This window comes from Aulonocara sp. 'chitande type north' Nkhata Bay, linkage group LG22 (assembly GCF_057382095.1).
Source record: "Aulonocara sp. 'chitande type north' Nkhata Bay isolate Kocher_YH1m ecotype deep benthic linkage group LG22, A_spYH_male_GT1.1, whole genome shotgun sequence".
Taxonomy (NCBI): Eukaryota; Metazoa; Chordata; class Actinopteri; order Cichliformes; family Cichlidae; genus Aulonocara; species Aulonocara sp. 'chitande type north' Nkhata Bay.
Window position 1 is genome coordinate 34,030,239 of NC_141364.1, and position 23,991 is coordinate 34,054,229.

Consider the following 23,991-nt stretch of genomic DNA (forward strand, 5'->3'; position numbering starts at 1 on the left):
TACCCGTCAAATTAAAATTCCCGTAGATGCTTTTTTATAATGGAGACTCAATAACCAGGAGGTGGAGGAACGTTGACGGGCGAGGGTATGTTTTTCTAAACATGTTTTATGAAAAAAAAAATTAAGTACATGCAGAGAAATAGCTGATTAGTTCTTCATTAAGTCTTGTTGCATCAAAAAATTCTGCTTTGCTTTATATTCTAAGAGTTGCTTACTTTCTCTGTTTGGTGACTTTTTTAGTCATTTTTGTGTGGATTTTTTATTTGTTTGTTTTGTATTAAACTAAACACTTGTACTTTAGGAATTGAAATTAAATCCTGACTCAAAGATGGCAAAAGGCACGTGTATTTTTAAAATGCAAACTTCCTATTATAGCTAGCACATTTGATTAGCATTATTCAGTCAGTGAAATGAGAACACGTAGTGAACAAAATGCCGTGCACACCTGCAGAAGAGGATTGGGATTTTTTTGCTCAGAATTCTTTAAAAAAAAGGACTCCCCCACTTTTTTCTATTTCCAGTGGCACTAATCCTCTTCCATACACACCTGTACAAGTTTATGTAATCTAATGTAGTGGACCCGCTATCCAAATATCACCTGTAATTCTTTCTCAAATACAGATACTGATGCTTGGATGATAGACAAACCTATTTGCCTGATTTCAGTAACACGCTCACAGAAAACACACGATGAAAATCCTAAAACGAAACATATGAACAAACCTATACCAGCTGCCCAGTATTCAGTATTCTAGGGTGGACATTGTGCAATTGATATAATTGCTTCATGCGAAGAAAAAGCACTACAGGTGTGATGTTTGCTTTGAGTTTGCTGACGCAGGGCGGTGCTGCAAATATAGAGGTCTCTTTATACATCTAAAGAAAACATATAATAGGGTAAGAGAGGCACTTTGGTACTGCAGGAGGAAGTCGGGAGTGCCAGGGAAGTATGAGGACAGCAAGACAGTAGTAAGGTGTGCAGTGGGAGTGAGAGATGTGTTCAAGGTGGACATGAGATTACAAGGGTCAGTTTTGAGCCCGCCCTTGTTTGCAGTGGTGATGAGCAGGTTGACCGATGAGGTTGGGTATGAAGGGACTATGATGTTTGCAGATGATGCTGTGATCTGAGAGGAGCTGGAAGAGAAGCTGGAGAGGTGGAGGTATGCTCTGGAGACAAGAATAACGAAAGTCAGTAGAAGCCAAATAAAATACATGTGTGAATAAGAGCGGGACAGCTGTGCATGACTGAGGCTTGGCCACCCATAACCCTGTCGCTGGTTCACCACTGTTCCTTACTTGGACCCCTTTGATAGATCCTGAACACTGCAGACTGACAACATCTCACAAGAGCTGCAGTTTTGGAGATGCTTTTGAAGTTGTGTAGCATCACAACTTGGCCTGTCACAAGGATAGAGACACATAACCATTCATGTGCACATTTACATTTACAGTCCATTTAGATTCACTAATTCACCTAACCCATACATGTCTTTGGACTATGGTAGGAAGCCAGAGTATCCGGGGGGAACAATACAAAGTCCATACAAAAAGGCCCCAGTGTGGATCTGAAGCCAGTACTTTCTGAGAGGTGACGGTGGTAAACTCTGCACCACCATGCTCATGCTGCCCATAATAAATAATAAAAATGTAAAATTAGTAAATACTTTAATGTATTAGACATAGACAGAGCAACTCTGGAGGCTGACCAGGTAGCCAGCGACATAGGTGAAGGAACCCTGGAGGCCAGCACTAGAAGACGTGAGGCTTGGCAGGAGATCTGAGGAGACGATTTACTGGAAGAGACCTGCATCGATGGAGAAAGCGAGTCTGCCAGGAGACCAGACAAAACGCCAGCAGCAGTGGAGATGGAATGCATCAGGAAGCCTGGCCGGTGGCTGAGGAGGAAACGGGGACCTCCGGGGGATTGGGAGTTGCTTGGATGGCTGGGAGAAGTTGCTCTCAGAGGGTGTTTTAGTCTTTATTTGTGGCTGTGTTCTTCATGGCAAAATTGTGAGTCAACTCCCTTGGATGGGAAGCAAGCCCTCACATGAATGGTAGCAGGGTGTTTTACTGTTGGCATGATGCAGGACTGATTGTAGCACTCCACCTTCTCCTCTCTGCACAGTCATGTTTCTGGATGCCCCAAACAGAGAAAAGGCCAGTCTGTCCTCCATGTTTTTGTTGCGACTTCTTTGGCCTGCTTGAAAAAAGACCATCCTCCAAAAGCCTTTGCTTCACTGTGCACGCAGATGTCCTCACCCCTGCCTGCTGCATTCCTGACCACGTTCTGCACTGGTAGTGCCCCGATGCTGAAGCTGAATTACCTTTAGCAGACAGTGCTTGCTGGACACGAAAGCCTTCTTCACAACAACTGAACTTCTACTAGCAGCAGTATCGTTTTATGCAAAGCAAGGATGACTGCTCATGTTTCCTTGCAGGTAACTATGGTTAACAAAGGACGGACGATGATTTCAAACACTACCCTCCATTTAAAGCATCCAGTCTGCTATTCTAAGGGCTTGATTACACTCCATTGTGGACACAAACACTGACAGCTGGAGACCCAACAGCCAAGCAGTCTGCTTAAAGTTGGAGGACGCCCAAATGGTCTCCACAGACAAACCAGTGCGGTCAGAAAAACAGGCAAGCATGCAGACACCTGCAGGGACCCTCGCACTAATTGTCTGATGATTAAACTACTGACCAGTTCACAAAGGAAGAACATCTAAACTCTGCGTGATTTCCAGCCATGTTCTTATCAACACTCACCTGCGTTAATGAGAGGATCACTAATGATGTCAGAGTCCATCTGTGGCAGTGGAAATGGGTTTTATAGGAGTATGTTCATTTTCATGGCAAAGATGAAACACATGCACGCATTCGATCACTCGTGATAATATTCTGCTGTACATGCAGATTGCCAGCAAACTTTGTGATAACTTGTGTCGTTCTCAAAACCTTTGACTATGATTGTACTACATTATCAAACGCACCCTGAATTTCAAGGTAGGTTTATTAGGTTTAGTGCAGTTTCATATGGTAGTCTGTGGTAACCTGCTCAACAGCTGAAAATCCCATCTGTGGTATTATTAAATTCCCCCACAAGAGGGCAGAATACTTGCAGCTTTGGCTTTTAGATGAAGTCTCAGTCTGTTTAAGGATTTCTTTGATGGTCACATCTTATCTTGTTGATCATGAAATCATTACAAATTATTACTGTCGCTTTACTCCAAGGATTTAAAAGCACAGATGCCATTTATTCAAATATTTCTCTGTCATTTGACTTTTTGAAACCAGTAACAGATTTTTGAGCAAGAAAGTATGAAAACTTCTTTCTGTTAATAAATAAATAAACAGCATTTTTGCAGCTATAATTTCAGATTTTTATCTCAAAATGCTGATTTACTATGTCAAATTTCTCCAAATATAGTTCATAACTGAGAAAATCACAATTTTGGAATAATAATTCTGACTCATGAACGACAAAAATATTTTTGTCAGTGGTGAAAACAAACTTCCATAACAAAGTGATCAATCATACATCATACCATACGTTATCCATATTCACAGTTACGTGTAATGAAAAAAACATCAGTTTTAATATGTTTTTCTCTCTTTTTTTTAATGTTCATTTGTGCATTTTTCTCCATTTAGGAGAAAAAGAAATGTCATCTTATGACATGATGGCTGATGTGTGGTCCTGAGCCTGTGGACTGGTTTTGGTTCTGATGATTATTATGTTGTGTTTCATTCTTCTTAGGATTTCCTCCTCAGAGTTTGGTTTCTGTTCTGTGTCTCTGTGTCTGTCCCACGGCTCTGTTCTCTCCCTGTTGCCATGTCTGTTGCTTTAGTGTTGAGCTGGTGTCTGTGCATACCTGTTGTATTTCCTGTTTTACTTTGATAGTCCCTGTCCTGTGTGGTTTTGCTTCCCTCTTGTCTCATCAGCTCTGATTTCTCCCAGCTGTGTTTCCCTGATTGCTCCTGTGTGTATTTAAGCCCTGTGTGTTCTCCTGCTTGTTGTTGGTCTGTCTGTGTCATTACTGTGTAGCTTTCTGCATGTCGTGCTCTCAGTTTAGGGTTTTCAGTGTAGCCTATGTTTAGCTCTTGTTTGTGTTTGGTTTTGCCACTCTGTAAATAAAGTTAAGTCCTTCTCTGCACTTCACACGTCGCAGCCGTGACGTCATTATGAAAACATCACCTCGTTCCTATTATGGCTTTGTGTTGCTGATATGACACATTTACTTTTCTATAGAGCAGGGCTGAAAGCCATTAATGAGCAGTTAAAAGTGACCGTCTCTGTCCTTAAAGGCTTTAGCTTAAAAGGTAAAGTGTTGGATAACTAGTTGCCTAGCAGCACTAGTTCTTCTTAACTGTAACAGCTGGAGAGGAAATTAAGGCAAAAACATATCAGAACAACTGTGGGCCGTGAAATCAAAACGACAGCCTAAAATACAAAAGGTATTGTTTGGGTCAACGAGGGGAAGTGACTGATGTGTCCAACACATTCAGCACAACGGAAATAACACAGCAAGCAGTTATTTTGTCCACAGTCACAACAGAATTTAGAATTTGATCAATAAAAACTGAGATGAACACATGACGTCAGTTACATCACGTCCAAGTCGCCACCACGGTCAGTATGAGCTGTGCTTGGATTCATTCAAACAAGATTAATGTGTTACTGTGATACAAGTCAAGCTCAAACTCACAAACCTGGTTATTTGACTAAATCACCATGGTAACTTCAAGCCCAGCATAACAGAGAAAGTCAGTAACAACCACAGTGATGTAGTGACTCCTGTGCAGTTTAATCCTCAGGCTGGAACAATGGCAAAACTTCTGCTTGTATGTCCGTGGTCGTGCTTAATAAAGTGTATTTGAATAGCAGCGCCGCGGTCCTCTGATACGTCCCCTGTCCTTGCTTTTCTAACGTTGTCTCCTAGGGCCTTCATGGCCAGCCCCCTGAAGATCGGCTCGTAATCTGGGGAGAGCCACAGCTTCAGTTCAACACTTCTCTCCAGCAGTGAAAGAGCCACTGGCTGCAGCTGATGAAGCTCAAAGTCTGCTAACTACGTCTCCTGGTGGCATCAAAAAACCAAAACTGAAATATTAACCAGGGAAATCAGCAGCTGGGGAACACGAGGCACATGAACAGAATCACAATAACAACACACGGGTGACGTAAAACTACATGCAATAAAGAAAAAAGACAGAATTACCAAAATAAAACGGGGGAAATAATGTGAGAGGTGAAACCTCGGTCGGTTGAAAGCACAGCTGCAGGTAACCGAAGCCTCTTTATGTTTGAACACAGAGATGTGTGTGTTTCAGCTGAAGGAAGATTGATTTGGTATTATATCCTGCTGATGAAGAGCCCAGACAGGATGTTTTGCTTGGTCAATGAGGAGCTTGATACTAAGCAACACTAACTACTAACTTTATGTTTCACTCCCATCAGAAACTCGTAGTGGGCCTACCTGTGAGGCTGAACCCTAACCTGGAGACAGGTCATCTAAAATAAGGATTTTGTTCAACTGGGAGCAATATTCCCTCCAAGATACCACATTTATTTAAAATACTTAGTGACATGCTTTCATTCACAGATCACCAGGCTGCTGCTTTGCTGACAGGGAGAGCAGGATGAGGTCATTATACACTTGTGGCTGCTGTAATTTGTTTTTAATGGCTTTTAACTTGACAGCTTAGAGCCAAGTCACGTGTTCGTGTGTTTAGTCCTTATATGTTACTGCCTGTTAGGGATAGTGGAGATTAGGCAACAACTAACCATCTGTGTTTAGGAGAAAGCTCAGAAAACTAAAAGAAACCCTGGGCCTGAGCTCCAGGGACCATGGCACCGTTAATAAGCAGTCAGGTGTTTGTGGCCTGAAACGATTTGAAATTCTGAGCACTGCTCACACCTGCACCGAGCTCCAGTGTTAGCCACACTTAGCCGGGTCCAGATGTCAATCCTGGAGCTGACCTCTGGAGAAAGCTCGGACTGTGAGCCCCAGACACACGGCACTACACAAGCAACACTACAAACTGAGTACAGTATAACCTTTGTGTTCAGCAAAAATTGTGTTTTGGGAGTATTTTTAATCAGTCCTCACAAAGGTGTTTTCTATCCAAACGTAGCTCATATCTACAAACGTGCCAACACATCTACAGGCCACACTTCCTCTGGAGAAATGTCTTCTTATTGTAAAGAATCATTTGGCTCCACCTCCTGCTTCTGTCGCCCACTGGTCGCCCCCCATACACGTCTTTCCGGTCGGGCTTGATCTCGTCTCCGTGCTGCTAGTACTGAAGAAACAAACGCTCCATTCTGTCGTCTTTTATTTGTGTGGTCAAATAAAAGGTTCGTTTTTCTCTTTGATTGTTTTACGGTTTGGGGACAGAACCGGAGCACTTTCCCGTCTCTGACCGGAGGAGCAGCAGCAGGAGCTCGGCGGAGGAGAGAGAGGCAGGCGGAGAGCGCCGAGCATCGGCTGGATGCAATACAAAGGTAACGAGGCTCCTCTGTGAGCGGACTGCTTGTGTTGTCAGTGGAGACGGAGGAACGGTGTTTTTGCTACGGAGAGCAGAGGATGTGAATCGCCAGTGAGAGCGTGATGGCCGAGCAGGAGGCGCTCTGTTGCAGCAGCATCGAGCAAAATGTCCCCGGGTCCTGGTTTGAGGAGTGAAAGCAGAGTGGCTATCCTTCGTTCCGCAGACTCCATTACGCACCAGCTGCTGCTCCTAAATGCGTTCATTCCTGTTTCCGCTCTGTTCCCGTTCACGCTGTGAGAGGATGGCTGGCTGGCGTTGAGGAGAACCAGTGTCGGCCCCTCGCTGGCTTCTGGATCGCGTGTTCTTCCTGCGGCAGAACCACGGACAGCGACGATGACTCGGCTGCGCAGGAAAGCGCTGGTGGCGCTTTTCCTCTTCACGCTCTTCATTTTTGGGACCATGATGGGCCTGAGGACGCTGAAACCCAGCGACGGCTTTTCGGACCTGGCTCCTGGTATGGATTTCATCGGGGAGAGGTCAGAGAGGAGGCGGCTGGATGTGAAAGACGTGGTGGTTTCCCCAGGTCAGTTCCACATGAGCAGCAGCGACACGAAGGTGGTTTTCACCAGATCGGACCGGGAGTACAGCATATTCTACGACGTCCACATCTTCTACTACCTGTGGTACGGCTCTCCCAGCGTGGACAACAAGTACATCCACTGGGATCACGTGCTGGTGCCACACTGGGACCCAAAGATCGCAGCCAGCCATGCTCAAGGAAAGCACACGCCTCCGGATGACATTGCCTCGAGTTTCTACCCCGAGCTGGGACCCTACAGCTCGAGGGACCCGAAGGTGCTAGAGTCACACATGGCCCAGATAGAAGCGGCCGCAGCGGGTAAGCACTGTTGCAACATTGGCTCTGTGTGTATGTGACAGAGTCTCGGCTCTTTGAATGCAACGAAGCATGTTCATGTTGAACTATCATAACTAAAAGTATCCAGATTAAATGTAAAATATAAAGTTTCCAGTGCTGTGAAGAGTAAAACAGTGTTGTCCTCTATTCACGGTGAACTAGAAGAATGCAGTTTCATTTACTATGCATGAATATGCACCATAACGCTGCTGATCAGGTTTATTCACGCGTATCTCGGTCCGTTTGGTCTGCAGCACTAGTCCTGTGGGGCTGTGGGAGTATGTTAGAGGGGCACCGTGTTCACAGGCTGCACTTTCTAAATAAAATGCCTCTTCCACATGGATGGATGAACACACTGACTCTATGCAAACATGCAAAACTTCAAGATAACAAGTTTGCTTAGAGATGGTGATAAAACACCAGTGTCTGATCAGGAGATCTACATGGTAAATATTGTTTCATCAATATTACAGAAAGTTCCCTCTAATTAAAATAAAAAAAGCAAACCAACATGTGTAAATTTGAGCATCTTCAGGCGAGCCTCCTGTATTTGCATCAGTGCCACAGTCTCTCACTTCCATCTGGTAAACCTTGTTTCACTCTCGCTGCTCTCCTTCTGTCACAAATCTCCACCGTCTTCATTTCTCTTGTGCACCGTGCGTTGCTTTGGATGGTTGACCCCAGGTTTGTAAACTTGTGATCATATCATATAAGTAAGGAACTGGAACAAACCCACAGCACCCGGGTCTGCCCAAGGACCCCAAGTAAAGCAAGCTTTACTTGGTCCTAAGGACCCCAAAGCGCTTTACACTATACACAATCACTACAGTGTATAGTGTATACAGTGGCTACACTACACTACAGTGTAGCCACAGCTACCCTGGGGCGCACTGACAGAGGCGAGGCTGCCGGACACTGGCGCTACCGGGCCCTCTGACCACCACCAGTAGGCAACGGGTGAAGCGTCTTGCCCAAGGACACAAGGACCGAGACTGTCGGAGCCGGGGCTCGAACCGGCAACCTTCCGATTACAAGACAAACTCCAAACTCTTGAGCCACGATCGCCCTTTATTACAACTCAAAGGTTGCAGTTCACAGCACACCCGCTGCAAGCTCAACACAACCAACAACCTGAACACAGGACCCAGTACAATATTTAAGGCTACGTCCACACTAGCGCTGCCACAAACGATTATTTTGATAGTCGACTAGTCACCGATTATTTTTGCGATTAGTCGACTAATCAGATCATCATCCACTGGACGTAAAACTACAGCTTATATAACTATCATTAGCTTACAGCTTTAAGCGTTTAAGGTGCTAACTAAAAATAAAGACAAGATGATAGTTTATTCAATTTTAATGAAATTTGCAGATTGTTTCGGTAAAGTTTAATAAACTCCTTGCTATCTAAAATATAACAGGACACCGGAGTATATTCTCCAGCATCTCACACTTCTGATAATCAGCTGTCTGCTTGACGTTTATTCAGCTGTGTAAAAACTGTAACTTTAATCTCAGACAAACCGATTTACTCAGGAACAAATAAAATACTAAAAAAAAAAAAAAAGCCAAACAATAACATTTTAAGTTATCTAAGTGACTCATATATATTTAACCTGAGTCGCGAAAGACGGCGGTGGGTTTGAAAACGATTTGCCGGGAGTCCGGTGTTCTCACGGCTCTAGTGACCTAGCCCCCGGCTAGCTATCGAGCTAGTGGGTAACAGACGTCTCCGAAAACGTCGGAGCGCTTTTGAAAATATGCGGTGTCCTGATAAACTGAGCAGATATTTGAGGTTTACACAGCTACATTCTTACCTGAAAATATGTTAAAGGTTTATTTTGTGACCCAGAAAGAATAATAAGAGTAACATTAAAACTAACTAGCTGCCGCCATTGTTGGAAACTGAGCTGGGCCGCGCTATGAATTCTGGGACACAGCTGCTTCTTCTTCTTCGGGGTTTAACGGCAGCTGGCATCCTTGTACATGCAGTGCTGCCATCTTCTGTTTCAGTCCGTTATTACACTCTTAAATCCTGCTATTATTCCTGCGTCTTTTGTGATCTTACAAAGCTTCAAACGACGCGTCGACTATTAAATCAGTCGTCGACGATTTTGATAGTCGACGTAATCGTGACTAGTCGACAAATCGTGGCAGCCCTAGTCCACACTAATGCGTTTTTAAACGAAAACACATCGTTTTCTCTCCGTTTTGGCCTCCCGAGACGCCGCTCTCGAAAACGCACACATTTCAAAACGGAGCTGCCCCGTCGCAGTGTGGACACACGAAAACGCAGACTTTCGAAAACGATGACGCATGTTGGTCATGTGATGCAGTCATGTGGCCAATTAAACAAAGATAGCGGAGTGCATTATACGGCAGTTGTTTTGATTGCTCTCAATTTTGACAGCCCTAAAAAAGATGAATATCAGTTTGTACGTGCTCCAGATAGCTTTTCTTTAATTCTCGCTCGTTTTTGCGCAGGACTGGAACGTAAGCGTTTTGGGCCGACTGTGTGGATGCCAAACGTTTTCAGACGAAAACGCCGTTTTCAAATCTATCCGGGCTAGTGTGGACGTAGTCTAAGTCGGGGGGGGGCATGATTGCGGATACACGGAACCGCAATCCACGCCCGCCACATACCCCCATCGCCCGACTGAGGCCAGGGAGCCATCCGGCCAAACCTAATCCCCTCCCCCCGCGAGCGGGAGAGAGACCGTCGGCGTCCCCAGCTCCAGGTCCGGTGACAGGGGGGTGTGAGTTCAGGTGTGAGTTCAGGTGGTCGCCCGCGGCTCCAGCGGCGCTGGCGAAGCTGGTCCGGAGGTTGGTCGCATGGCAGGTGGTCGCGGCTCACAGGCGGCTGGGCTGACGTAGGATCAATTGGCGCGCCGGCCTCTGGTGGAGATGAGGCCGGTCTGGCCAGCATGCCGCCCTCAGACTTGGCGGGGCAGTCGCACGGCACGCCCTCCGGCCGAGCAGGCTCCTCCTCTTCCGCTGCTCCCGGCTGGAGCAGCTAGTGGTGGGCGGATCCAAATATCGATTATACCAATGCCAAGTTGGCGGATCGATACTAGCCTGGTGAGATCGATTCTTTAAGTTCCGCTCTTGTTTGCGGTGCTGTCGTTTTGGCAAAGACGAAACAGCCAGCGACTCGCTGCACCTGTGTCAGCGCAGAGCAGGCACACTTTGCTCCCCTCCTACCTCTTGTGTTTAGATGGTGCGCTGTCACGTGACGTGCCTTAGACGCGTTGGGGGTTGTTAAGTTGTTTACATATTATTTATATTTTTATCAGCTCTTATTGTTGTTGAGAATTTTAATTGTAAATTTTGTATTATAGTTTCTCAACAGTGCTTGTTTAGATTTTTTAACTGGTTTGCGCAATTTATTGTAACATTTTTATTAAAAAAAGAAAAAGATAACTAAACCGCCACGGCAGACCCGATGGCATTTTCATGCTTCACAGCATCATTTATTCTTACAATGATCACACGGCTGTGTGGCACGGCTACAGTACATTCTGCTGCAGCTCTCCCGCTGCCAGCCGTACACATCACCATCAACAACAACACAAGCAGAGCACAGGTTTTAAGCCAGAGAGGCGTGATTGTAGACGCGGTGCAGGTGAGTCCATCTCACCTGCCCTGGCATCGCAGAGCAGCCACAATAATTTCTACTTTGTCCTAATTATGTCCTGGGTTTTAACTATTTAATAATGAAAAAGGAAACATCACAAAAAACACTTAAGGTCATAAAAATAAATTGAGATTTAGCAATTCAATGGCGTATCCACCTTATTTATTGAGTATCGGCGATACTGGCCCTTATGTACTTGATATGGGATCGATACCAAAATATGGAGTATCGCACACCACTAGGAGCAGCTCCTCCACCTCTGTCAGGTGCGGACCCTCACGCACCTCCTCTGCAAGCAGGCTCAAACCCTCGCGCAGCTCCTCCCCTTTCTCCTCCTCCTCAACCAGCAGGCACGGATCCTCACGCTCCGCCTCCTCTTCCTGCGACGGCTTGGCAGGTTCCTCCCGCGCTCTCCGTGCACTGACCTCCAACTCGGGCTGAGCAGTTGGGTAAGCTGTTGGTGGACCCAGTGGTTGCTCGGTGGCCCTCCTCCGGGGAGCAGGAACAGGCGCAGGCCCCAGCCGGGTACAAGCCGCTCCCACCCCAGGAGTGGGGATGGGTGCGGTGGCAGGTCCTGGCTGGTCGCAACCAGTGGGGGTGGTGGCCATGTTGGCCAGGACTGCATCTGAGCTGCCAGACTCGCGATCCTCTGCGTGCGGCGCTCAACCAGGTCCTCCAGTTCTTCCTGCCAGCACCACAACACTGCCGCCTGCTCCTGCTATGTTGCCACCATCTGGGTCAGCTCCGGCTGGCCCGCGGGTCTGCTGTGTCCCCGTCCTGGGTTTCAGCATTGCTGTAACAAACCCACAGCAGACCCGGGTGCATGTTCACGCTTGGCAGCATACTTTATTACAACTCAAGGTTGCCGTTCACGACACACACCGCGGGGTGACTGCTTGCACACGGCCAACCACCGGACCAGCGGCGCTGGCACCTGAACTCACACCTCCCTGTTGCTGGACCAGGGGTGGGGACGCTGTCGCTCCGGGCCGATTTTCCCTCTCCCGCTCACGGAGGGAGGGGAGTAGGTTTGGCCGGATGGCTCCCTGGCCTCAGTTGGGCAATGGGGGTATGTGGCGGGGCATTGCCTGCAGTGCTGTGCAGGGAAGGCGGACGCACCTGCACGGCATCCGCAATCGTGCCCTGCCGACTTAAGTATTGCACCGGGTGCTGTGATAGTGGTTGTTGTTATGTTGAGCTGCAGCTCTGTGTGTGGATGTACAGCAACCGTCAAAGCATTAATAAAATATGCTGCAAACCATGAACGTGCACCCGGGTCTGCTGTGGGTTTGTTACAGGAGCACTGACTGGAAGTTCTGATATCGCCTGTTTTTCGCTTGTCTGAATCTCATTCACTACAGTGAGAGCTAACTGTACAGTCTTCATCCTCCTTTCCTTTTGCTTTGCTGTCTTTGAAGGAGTGCTGGTTTTGTCCTGGTATCCTCCAGGGGTGGGGGACGACCACGGGGAGCCCACAGAGGACCTCGTTCCTACCGTTATGGACGCTGCCCACAGGCACAGCATCAAGGTAACTGGTGAGACAACCGGTATGTTTTCCCCTTTCTGACGATTTACTGAATTTCTAGATGGCTTGCCAGTGTTTCCTGACTGTTAATGTTAAGAACAGTATTGATTTGAATCTCTTAAAAATCAGCTTTGTGGTCACACTTTGACTTTGTGATTATTTAGACATCATCAACCTGAAGAGCAGAAAGATAACACTTAATAAAAAGAATTGATGAACGTGTAGAGGGGTTAGAGTCTAGAAGACTTTAGAAGACTTTTAGAGTCTTTTAGAGTCTTCCAGATAAGTATCAAGGCTGAGGATACACTGTACAAGTCCTGTATCTATAATGTGATTTATATCATGATTTATAAATATGGAGGCACAGAATAATGACAAACATGCTAAAAGTAAGAGTACTTACATACTCTAAGTATTTACGTAGTTGCATATACGTACACAGATATACGTATATGCAGCTGAGAAGGTTTAGAAACACATTTCAGTGTCTGTAGGTGCAGAAATATTGGACGTGGTCAGAGTGACAGATAATTTTAAAAGGTTTTCTTTTTGTACCCAAACATTAATGGCCCGCATTCTGTCACTCGCCAAAGAGCCAAAAGCAACTCCGGTTACCTTGAACATAGAACAGGTGTTACACATCGAATATACTGAAATACTCGAATACCTCAAACTAGTATCTGCAGAAACGCAGTGTGAGTGAAGAATTCAGCTGTGACATTGATTTTGTTGATTAGGTATTTCCAGTGTTGGGAAGGTTACTTTTAAAATGTAGTAGAAGTATTTATTTATTGTCATTGTCAAGAACAATGAAATTGCGTTTGGGGCTTCCATACAACCCAAAAAAAGAAGAAAATAATAAATACCCCTTAAAACCCAAGTGTACATATTTAACCCAGTGTGACTCCAATGCAATAAGACAATCCTTAGCAATAATGTTCGTAGAAATTCAGACAAAGACCTGAGAAACATGACAAAATACAACAATGCAACCCATTCAATATTATTGTACTGTGAGATATGATATCAGATATGATAGTTATCTATTTAAGAAAGAGGGGGGGGGGCAGGAGGGGGAAGAGAATAAAGATATGATGTACTCCACTACAGATTACAGATTACATGCCCCAAAATGTATTCTGTTACGTACTCTGTTACGTTACTCAATGAGAGTAACTGATTCTGAATAATTTGGATTACTTAATTAATATATTATCATGCTTTTTACAGCTACATGAATGTTGCTGTGATTTATTACTATTACTGAAGGTTACTCGCCATTTTTGCAGTGATCTCGTATAGAAATCAGGTCCGCGGCTCCGAGCCGTAGTAAAGGGGCCTCTGACTAATACGTCGGGTTCGTGTCGGCTCGTAGCCGAAAACTAGCTTCACTTTGTTGTCTGGGTCAACTTTGCTAGTGAGAGACAGAGAGAGGCGTTGAAAGGCTGCTCATACGGAGCTTATTGTTTCAGAGGAAACAGGAACACGGCGTACAGTCGAGTCTTAACAGCTTACTCACAGCTGGGCTTCACTGCCCATCAGGCTACACTCTTCAGGGCGATGCCTGTAACACTCTGCCTGTTGCCTTCATATTAAATCATTTTTGGATAATTATTTTAAAAAATGTTTCTTCACGTCATTATGCGGCCGCGAGTAGAGGTGACGTGGGCCTGAGACTGAGGCACAGACATTAGAGCCTCTTAATGTGTGTTTGTTTGGGTTTCCACCAGCTGGAAACCAAAAACAGAGAGGACATAGCCGAACATATGAAACAGGAGAAGACCGCTGTGTAATCCATTTATTTCAGCAAAGTAACTGTATTCTGAATACCACCTTTTTAAACGGTAACTGTAACTGAATACAGTTACTCATATTTTGTATTTTAAATACGTAACGGCGGTACATGTACTCTGTTACTCCCCAACACTGTGTATTTCACTGTGAACGTGTCACTGCATATACTGCTCTTAGACGCTCGCACACTGGGGGATGAGCCTGCTGTGCTAACAGAGAATTACAAAGTAAAATTCACTTGTGTATTCATTGATCATATATATTATAACATGCTGTTGAAGATCTTTGAGGTATTCCTACACAAAGCATATATGTGAACCACTGTGAACTGCTTTGTGTTTGCTAGGTTTGCCTCAGTGTGCTCGTCAGTTTTCCCTCCGTCTGTTCTTGAAAGTCCAGTTTTTCAGCGTTCACTCCACAAACAGTAGCTTGCAGGTAAACCGTGTGTGAAAAGCATGTTTTCTGCAGTCAGAGGGCCTAGTTAGGTTCTCCCTCCCAACACAGGCGGAGTGTCATCAGGTTTTATTGTGGCCATGGCTTTTACGTGACCCACAATTGAGATTTAACAAAATATAGTCTTTATTCATTTCAGAGTTTGGCGCCTATGTTCACCCATAATAACCTGTAAAATCTATCCGAGACTACAAATTTACAGCTTTTATTGAAAATTCATTTATTGCACTGTACGAAGAGTTAGTCCTTTATTTGTTTGTTTGTTTTGGTTTTTTGTGCAAACGACATATAAAAAACATGTATATAATTTTGTCCTTTCGAGGCTTTCTAATATTGACTGCTGCCTGTCCATAATTTAAAGACTACTGAACATTGTATTGGTGATTATAGCTTGCAGTCAGTAGCATTTATTTATTAGCAAAATGAAGAGTCCGTCCTCCTTTTCTCAGGAGTTACTGTCAGCGATGTAGACCTCCTCATCCAAAGTGTGCCACAATGTTCCAGCAGCAAGCAGCCAGTGCTGGCAGTGAGAAGCATTACACTGCAACAGTATTAGACAACATCAGTCAAATGAAAGCACAAAATGAGCCGTTTTACTTGAACTTTGCTTTTACACTTTAACAGAAATAAGAACTACAGCCTAACCTTTAACTGCATGATCTCGGGTGCATCGGCTGCTTAAAGCCCTCCTTCGCCATCATTACCATTTACAGTCCAGCTGTCATACGAGTTTAATGAGCGAGTGCTCGTTTTCATTTGTTGACTTTTCGGCAAACATCACCAGATGCTTGTATCTCCTCCTTGCGTGTCATCATAGCAAGGTTGTCCTCAGCTGTGTCTTTTTGCCTCAGGTCTGTTGTGTCCACCTTTAGCAGCTTTCTTGCAAAGCATTGTGCTGGAGGTCACTGAAGGAGCTTCCTCTTTACTGCGCTGCCATCAGAGGCTGGCATTCACCTCTCAGACATGTCTCAGCTTTTCTCTTTCTCAGCTCCAACTGAAACAAGGTCAGAGCTCCTTTAGCACTAGCGGCTGTCAGATACCATAAAGCCATTAAATGTTGAAGGTGCTCGAGACAGCAGTGGCAAAATGAGCAGAGCCCCGTGTGGAGGACAGAAAAGCTTTCTCTTGGTCTACTTTTCATGCTTCCTTATATGGAAGTCTTAGTTTGAGAACTGGGTCTCTTTGTGAGTGTTAGTCAGACTTACACAACAGTGTGTATCTCACAGCTGACCTGAGCACTAATGCTTTCATGATTCAGTGCTCCAGAGCTGCTGCTAACAAAATACAAGTTTATCTGTGTTTGCTTTCTCTGCACATGTCATATGCATATGTTTGGGAGCTGCTTGTCCTGTGATGCAATGAAAAAGACGCAGCAGGAAACGGTCTGCCCCTCTGCCACTATATGAACGTGTCACAGAAATGACATTTTACAGACACAGGATCCCCTCCAGTGTTACACAATCTAACTAACCTCCTAACTATTGAGCTGGGTGCTATGTTGCTAAATTGGCATTGACACTGTCTGGAAACTGGAACGGCAAAATAAAAGCTGTACTGACAAACAGTCTACAGCTGCTTTTCATGAAGCTTTAAGCCTCAATAAGAAAAATGGCCTTGTGCAGAATATAGGATGCTTTAGGTGATCAGCACCCAAGTTAGACTCCATCCCCTGAGCTGGGCCTTTATGTGTAGAATGTTCTCCCTGTGTCTGTGTGGGTTCTCTTCAGGTACTCTGGAGAGAACCCACATGCAGTTAGTGGGGTTTGGTTCATTAGTGATTGTGGTGTGAATGTGGTAGATGGGAAAGTTTCCATCCCCTCACGGCACTGAATTGGATAAGCGGAGGATGGATGGGTGGATGCATGGACGGAGGGAGGGATGATGAATGAATAGAACATGGATGTAGGGAGGGAGGGATGATGGAGGGAGGATGGATGGATGGACGGAGGGATGATGGATAGATGGACGGATGGATGGAGGGAGGGATGATGGAGGGAGGGATGGATGGAGGGATGATGGATGAATAGAAGATGGATGGAGGGATGATGGATGAATAGAAGATGGATGGAGGGATGATGGATGGGTGGATGCATGGATGGATGGAGGGATGATGGATGGATGGACGGAGGGATGATGGACGGATGGATGGAGAGAGGGATGATGGACGGAGGAGGGTTGGACGGATGGATGGAGGGAAGGATGATGGATGAATAGAAGATGGATGGATGGAGGGATGATGGATGGATGGATGGACGGATGGACGGAGGGATGATGGAGGTCGGATGGATGGATGGACGGAAGGATGGAGGGAGGATGGACGGATGGATGGAGGGATGATGGATGAATAGAAGATGGATGGATGGATAGAGGGAGGGATGATGGATCGATGGATGGACGGATGGATGATGGATGGATGGATGGATGGAAGGGTGGATGGATGGAGGGAGGGATGATGGAGGGAGGATGGATGGATGGACGGATGGATGGAGGGATGATGGATGAATAGAAGATGGATGGATAGAGGGAGGGATGATGGATCGATGGATGGACGGATGGATGATGGATGGATGGATGGAAGGGTGGATGGATAGAGGGAGGGATGATGGATCGATGGATGGACGGATGGATGATGGATGGATGGATGGAAGGGTGGATGGATGGAGGGAGGATGGATGGATGGACGGAGGGATGATGGATGAATAGAAGATGGATGGATGGAGGGATGATGGACGGATGGATGGAAGAAGGGATGATGGAGGGAGGATGGATGGATGGACGGGTGGATGGAGGGAGGGAGGGATGATGGATGGATGGACGGATGGATGGAGGGATGATGGATGAATAGAAGATGGATGGACAGATGGATGATGAATATGTCTCTGTCTACAATGTGCCGTCTCTCAAGACAGTCAAAACCCTTTAACTGGAACTTGATCAGTCAGGCTAGAATCAAAAGTACTGATGTCATCAGGACATTTCCACACTGAGCCAACACCTCTCTGTTACAGAGCTGAGGACGCCTTTGTGCCCAATATCTAGAATAAATATCTACATTTAACCTACAATGACAAAACCAACTCAAAGTGCTCTGACTAAATCGAGTTTGTGCGATTGTCTCTACATTGTGACTGATGAGACTACAAACCATTATACACATTTAACAATTAAATGATCTGACAAACACATTTGTTTCATTTTCTGCTCATTTTATTTCCAAATTAAGAAGAAAATTATGTGAGTAATTTAGAGTGTCCGATCAAAGTGCATGTCTGCACTGTGAGAGGCCCCACAGAGCTGCTGCTGTTACAACCCTCCTTTCAAAATCCGTATATGATGGAGTCAGATTTGCAACCCTGTCCTTTGGTCTGACTGTCTACTCAATACTGCAAGGCCTTTAAAGACCCTGCAGTTTGGGGACAAAGCCCTGACAATCAGACCACCCCCTCTGAGCAAGCACAAGGCGACGGTGGGAAGGAAAAACTCCCTTTAACAGGAAGAAACCTCTGGCAGAACCGGGCTCGATGAGGGGAGGTCTTCTGCCGCAACCTGTGTTAAATAACAGCGTTTGTTACAAACACTGAAACGGCTGCAAATGTTCTGAAAAGAGGATTGTAACTGTTGTAACATTATGAAGGTACCTGAAGGTGGATTCTGTTCATGTGGACGTAGCGTTCACAGCGTTTTCTCCCGCTGTGAACGCTACGTCCACATGAACAGAATCCACCTCTTGGGACTGACTTACCTGGATCCATTGAGTAATTATGAAGATAATCACTCTGTTTCTGACTCGCTGCTCATGCAGCAACTGAACAGCCTCCTCAAAGATCTACAAAAAGAAGCGAGGGCCCTAACGACACAGTTTCTCGGCCTGTCTTTCTGGGAACCTGTGGATCCATTTTGTGCGTTGTCCTCACTGGCAGATTGTTGCGTTTTGTTCTCACTGGCTGGAGAAACGCTTTTGTTACTTTCTAAACGTCTCAGCGCGTGACCGGAGCCGCTCGATGCTTTTAGCTCTGCTTTTAATAGCTCCACAACGGCTGCTACAAAAGTCGCGTCACCCTTTTCCATCACAAACTGAAGCACGTATTTGGATCCAAATATGCGACACAGGTCTTTGTACATTATGATGTACAAGTTTTTTACAGTTTTTAGAGGAGTCAAGTCTCCCCCAATCTTCTCTCTTATATCAGTCACTATCTGCTGAAAATTCAGCTTTACAGCAGTTGTTTGTGTTTTCTCAGAAACGTGAGCGACTAAATTTGCAAGACACAATATGAGAAAGGTATCGGTCTCTGCGGGCGCAGGAAGCGCCCCAGACGAGCACTGCGGGGCGTCGCTACATTTTTCTTCACTCTCTGAACTCTCACGGTCAAGATTTTGGACATCAGTGATTTGAAATGCATCACTGTTGCCCTCGCTACCCACATCTCCCTCACCTACACAAGCTGGAGTCTGTGTGCTTTTAAAAGTCTCTGCAGACTCTGGTTTAAAGTCGTCATCTTCCTCAGAGTTTGGCGAGTCAACAATGCTGTAGCTGCGACTCTCACCATCTCCAAAAGGGGGAGCTAAGGTCTTTGTAAAGTCCTTTAAAATGTTCGCTACACTGTGAACCATCCCAACAAAGTTTGTTGGGGATGTGGATCTATCTGATTGCAAGGACGTGGACCCTGTGATACGACTCAGGGCTGAGTTTACGTTCTTTGCAATCGACACTGAAAATAAAGTCAGTAGTTTGTCTGAGTCACAAGACCGCCGTTGCCCAAAACCCAAGACCCAACCGAAGCAGTAATGAAAGATGTTTCTGAGGCTGGCCTGAATATCATCCTCTGTCACCCTGCAGTCACTGCACCCATCAACCTTCATCCTGAAAAGGGAGAGAAGAGAAACGTAGTCATCTTCCCACACTATCACTGTTTTGTGTGGTAATCACTGGGTTTTTCAACAGGACAATGCTGCAGTACACAATGCCCACAGGACGAGGGACTACTTGCAGGAGAATAACATCACTGTTTGGGACCATCCTGCATGTTCCTCTGATCTGTATATTTTTATATATTTTATTTATTGTTTACTCTATTTAATTTGTAAAATATGTGCACACACACACACACACACACACGTAGAAAAATATTTAGTATACACATCCAGAAATGCATACACTATTGTACATATATTTATTAGTCTCAGATGTAGCCATTCTTGTATTTTGCTTGTTTTACGTTATTGTATTTTTGCACAACTCTGTTGCTTGTGAAGCTCGCACACAAGAATTTCACTCACATGTGCTGTACCAATGTACCTGCACATGTGATGTGACAATAAAAGTGATTTGATTTGATCTAAATCCAACTGAGAAACTTTGGGGATGGACGGCAAAGGAAGTTTACAAAAATGACAACAGTTCCAGGCAGCAGACGCCCTTCATGCTTCATCTTTTGTCTCGTTCACATTTCTTCTTGTTGCAGAGACACCGATGTGTCTCTGCAACAAGCTGATGTGAGCAAACAAAGCCCTTTCCACAGTGAATACAGTCTTGCCTCGCTGGCATCATTTCTAACCAGTCAAGATTGTTGACAAGCTGAGCTTGAGCGCCAAACGCTACCACGTTGCTATGGAAACTGTTTATAAAGACCTTGAAGCCTCTTTTTAAAAGATGGAGTGGGCGGCGAGCGTGGGCTGTTCACGGCTCGACAGCTCTCTCCCTGCTTCGCTGTTTGAGACCTGCAGCAAAACAAGCGTAGCACAGTTGTTTCAGGCTGACAGAGAGCATCCATCAGTCAGCTCACACTCCTGCCACAGAACAAAACACCCTGCTGTCTGTGAAGGCATGAAGTTATACCACTATGGTGGAGAGGTACATATTCTGTTTAGGTTATAGCTGTTACTCAGTCACCTGATTGTGTTGGCAGACGTGGTGACGGTCCAGGCCATGTCTGCTGCTCCTCCCTCTCTGTCCCAGCATGCTCAGCATGCAGCCAGAGAAACTTGGGCTCTGCCTGCTGTTCTCTATCCTTCTGTCTCTACAACAGAGGAAACACTCCCCTGCTTTTCTTTCTGTGTGTTTATCAGCAGGTAATGTTCTGCATGAATGAAAGCATGCTCAGACTTTGTTCTGCCAGCTTTCTTCACTGTGTCCACCTCACGTTTCCTGAGCTCAACACATGTGGTGACACATTAGTGTAAAACAGCTGCTTCAGAATAATCACTGTAGTCGTGTCTTTGTGAAACCAAAGCAGTTTTGTAAGAAGGATAAATGTATCAGGCATGTTTCCAACATTTTACTAATAACTTACCCACTGACTTAAACTCAAACTACACTTCCTCTGTTTATCAGCAGCTCTTTGCAGCTACTTGTTACTGTTCAAAGCACATCTTTCATGGTTCATCAAACACAGCACAGCTACAGTTACAATGTTTCAAACAAGGACAGCAGACAGCATTGGCATGATGTTAAATAGTTTGGTAATTAGGCAAACACACGTTTAAGATGTGGTATCTGCAGAGAGGGTACGCAGTGACAGCAGAGATGCTGCAGCTCGCTGCCATGATTACAGGTACTAACTCAGTCTTTCCTCTTTTCTGGCAGTTCATAAGAAACAGAAAAGAAACACTTTCACCTCTTTAACTATTCTTTCCCAGGTCTTTGTGGATTCAGGTGCTGCTTTTCAGTAACGTCTGTATTGTCATGTGTTCATGCACAGGTGGCTTTTCACATACAGCCATACAAGGGCCGGACGGACCAGAGCATGTATGACAACATCAAATACATTATTGACAAGTAAGCTGTTTTTCTGTGAGTCCCATTACCTCTGAATGATCAAGCTGTCTGTGTCAGTTGGTGCTAACATTAAAAGCCCACACATGTGATGGAACATGAACCCTGATAGATGAGGAACAAGTCATTAAATATAAATGCCCAGACTGTGCTGTCACAGATCAGCAGGTTTCTGCTCCTTCAACTGATTAAAAATGACTGAAACAAACCTTTGTTCTGCGGTTTCATAGTACTGCAGTGTTTGCAGAAGTCAAGCATCATAGAAAGTCGTTTTTAAAGTGCAATATTATAAGATCATTGGTACAAATCCTTTACTTTTGATTTCCCAAAAATATTGGCACCGATATTTGTGTGAAAACCGCTGCGATGACCATCTGCATGTTAGGACACAAACTCGAGTCAGTAAAGCTCATGATGTGTTAGACTCCAACATGTTAAACACACCATGAAAAAAGTGTAGGCATCAGACGCAGACCCGTCCGCACGTTCATGCTTTGCAGCATCTACCTCTTTATTCACAGTTGTTGTTACGAACACGGCTGCAGCTTTTCAGCTCGCACACAAACATACACATGAACAACGACAATATTAAACAGTCAGCACAGAGGCGTGCTGACTGACTTTTGAGGCGTGATTGCAGATGCCGTGCAAGTCGCGGTGCCGCCGACACCCCTGCAGCGGCACCGCAGACCACACCCCGCCACAACAAGGTTTGGACAAAATAGGCGTCTAGGCTGGTGTACTGACCCTGGATCAGCTGACCAGAGGACCCATGAAGTGTCTGATTTCCTGTCCTGTTTATATGTTAGACAGCTCACATATATTTGCAAAGTGAACCAGAAAGACGCTTCAGAAACATGCTGTGATTCGTTCATTTGGTGGCACCGCCCTCCTTATAAATCACATCAACCGCCCCTCCCTGAGCCTGGTTCTGCCGGAGGTTTCTTCCTGTTAAAAGGGAGTTTTTCCTTCCCACTGTCGCCAAAGTGCTGCTCATAGGGGGTCATATGATTGTTGGGTTTTTCTCTGTATGTATTATTCTAGGATCTACCTTTCAGTATAAAGAACCTTGAGGCGAGTGTAGTTGTGATTGAACTGAATACAGCAGCTTAACACGTCTCATTTTTCTCAGGTATGGAAAACATGGCGCCTTCTACAAATTCAAGTCGAGCACCGGGCGAGTACTGCCTCTGTTTTACATCTACGACTCCTACCTGACACCGCCCGAGTCCTGGGCAGAACTTCTGACAGCTAAAGGCTCCCGCAGCGTTAGAGGCACGCCTTACGATGGGATTTTTGTTGCACTCATTGTCGAGGAACGTCACAAATACGACATCCTAGCCAGCGGCTTTGACGGCATGTACACGTACTTTGCCTCGAACGGCTTCTCGTTTGGCTCGTCTCACCAGAACTGGAAGGCCATCAAGGCGTTCTGTGACGCAAACAATTTGCTGTTCATCCCAAGCGTTGGTCCCGGGTACGTGGATACTGCCGTTCGACCGTGGAACAACCATAACACCAGGAACCGTGTTAACGGACGTTACTATGAGACGTCCCTGCAGGCAGCTTTGTCTGTCCGTCCAGAAATCGTCACCATTACGTCCTTCAACCAGTGGCACGAAGGCACACAAATAGAGAAGGCTACGCCCAAGAAAACTGTGACCCGTTTGTATCTAGATTATCAGCCTAACCAACCAGACCACTACTTGGAGCTAACACGCCAGTGGGCAGAGAACTTCAACAAAGAGAAGGACAAGTGGCTGATGTGAGCGTCAGCTGAGTGGACGGTCTGAGCATCGCTACAACATGATGTTGAGCTCGCTGCCACACCTCTGTGTTCCTCCACACAAAGTTTCCGCTCAGCGCTCTCTTCCTGTTTCGACTGCCTGTCATTTTTGTACATGTTAATAATGACATGCACATGTTGGTGCTTCAGGGTCGCAGTGATAAACAGCTAACACTGGTTTTGTGAGTAGTGTGGTTCTGACTACTAAACCCATGTGGATGTGTACAGTAACTCTACTACTCTGTGAGGTTTATGTTGTATTATCCAATGCTCCAGACTGTTCTTTCCTGTCTTTCCATGGTGACAAATTAAACTGTGTGTCTGTTTACAGTTGGACAATCAGTTGCTGATGTGAAAAAGGTCTTAGGCTGCGTTCACACTGCAGGGGAAAGCGCATCAAATCCGACTTCTCTGACCCTCTGCGACCATCTATCCCATCATGGTGTGACGGTGTGAACGGCACAAATCCGATATCTTCAAATCCGATCTGGGTCACTTTGGTATGTGGTGCTGAATCCGATACATATCTGATGTTTTAGAAAGCGACTGCTGTTTGACGGTCACGTCGCATTAAATCCGTCTTTTACGTCACCGACACAAGACAGACGCCAACTAT

General features: G+C 45.6%; 2 protein-coding genes across 2 annotated transcripts; one reads left to right on the plus strand and one right to left on the minus strand.

Annotated features, from left to right (window-relative positions):
- The first annotated feature begins 25 nt into the window (after positions 1-25).
- On the plus strand, positions 26-23,705 carry maneal (mannosidase endo-alpha like). The gene is made up of 5 exons (XM_086280811.1): positions 26-85; positions 6,399-7,387; positions 12,461-12,570; positions 21,516-21,592; positions 22,722-23,705. The coding sequence occupies exons 2-5, from the start codon at positions 6,883-6,885 to the stop codon at positions 23,356-23,358; spliced, it is 1,329 nt and encodes a 442-aa protein (XP_086136937.1). The 5' UTR covers positions 26-85; positions 6,399-6,882; the 3' UTR covers positions 23,359-23,705.
- LOC147304538 (uncharacterized) lies at positions 18,574-19,721 on the minus strand. Its single transcript, XM_086280812.1, has one exon. The coding sequence runs from the start codon at positions 19,675-19,677 to the stop codon at positions 18,586-18,588; it is 1,092 nt and encodes a 363-aa protein (XP_086136938.1). The 5' UTR covers positions 19,678-19,721; the 3' UTR covers positions 18,574-18,585.
- Positions 23,706-23,991: the final 286 nt, after the last annotated feature.

Coding starts and splice junctions, on each gene's coding strand:
- LOC147304538 (XM_086280812.1), bottom strand. CDS start 19,677: ATGAAGGTTGATGGGTGCAGTGACTGCAGGGTGACAGAGGATGATATT.
- maneal (XM_086280811.1), top strand. CDS start 6,883: ATGACTCGGCTGCGCAGGAAAGCGCTGGTGGCGCTTTTCCTCTTCACG. Junction 7,388..12,460: donor GATAGAAGCGGCCGCAGCGG/GTAAGCACTGTT, acceptor CTGTCTTTGAAG/GAGTGCTGGTTTTGTCCTGG. Junction 21,593..22,721: donor ATCAAATACATTATTGACAA/GTAAGCTGTTTT, acceptor CATTTTTCTCAG/GTATGGAAAACATGGCGCCT.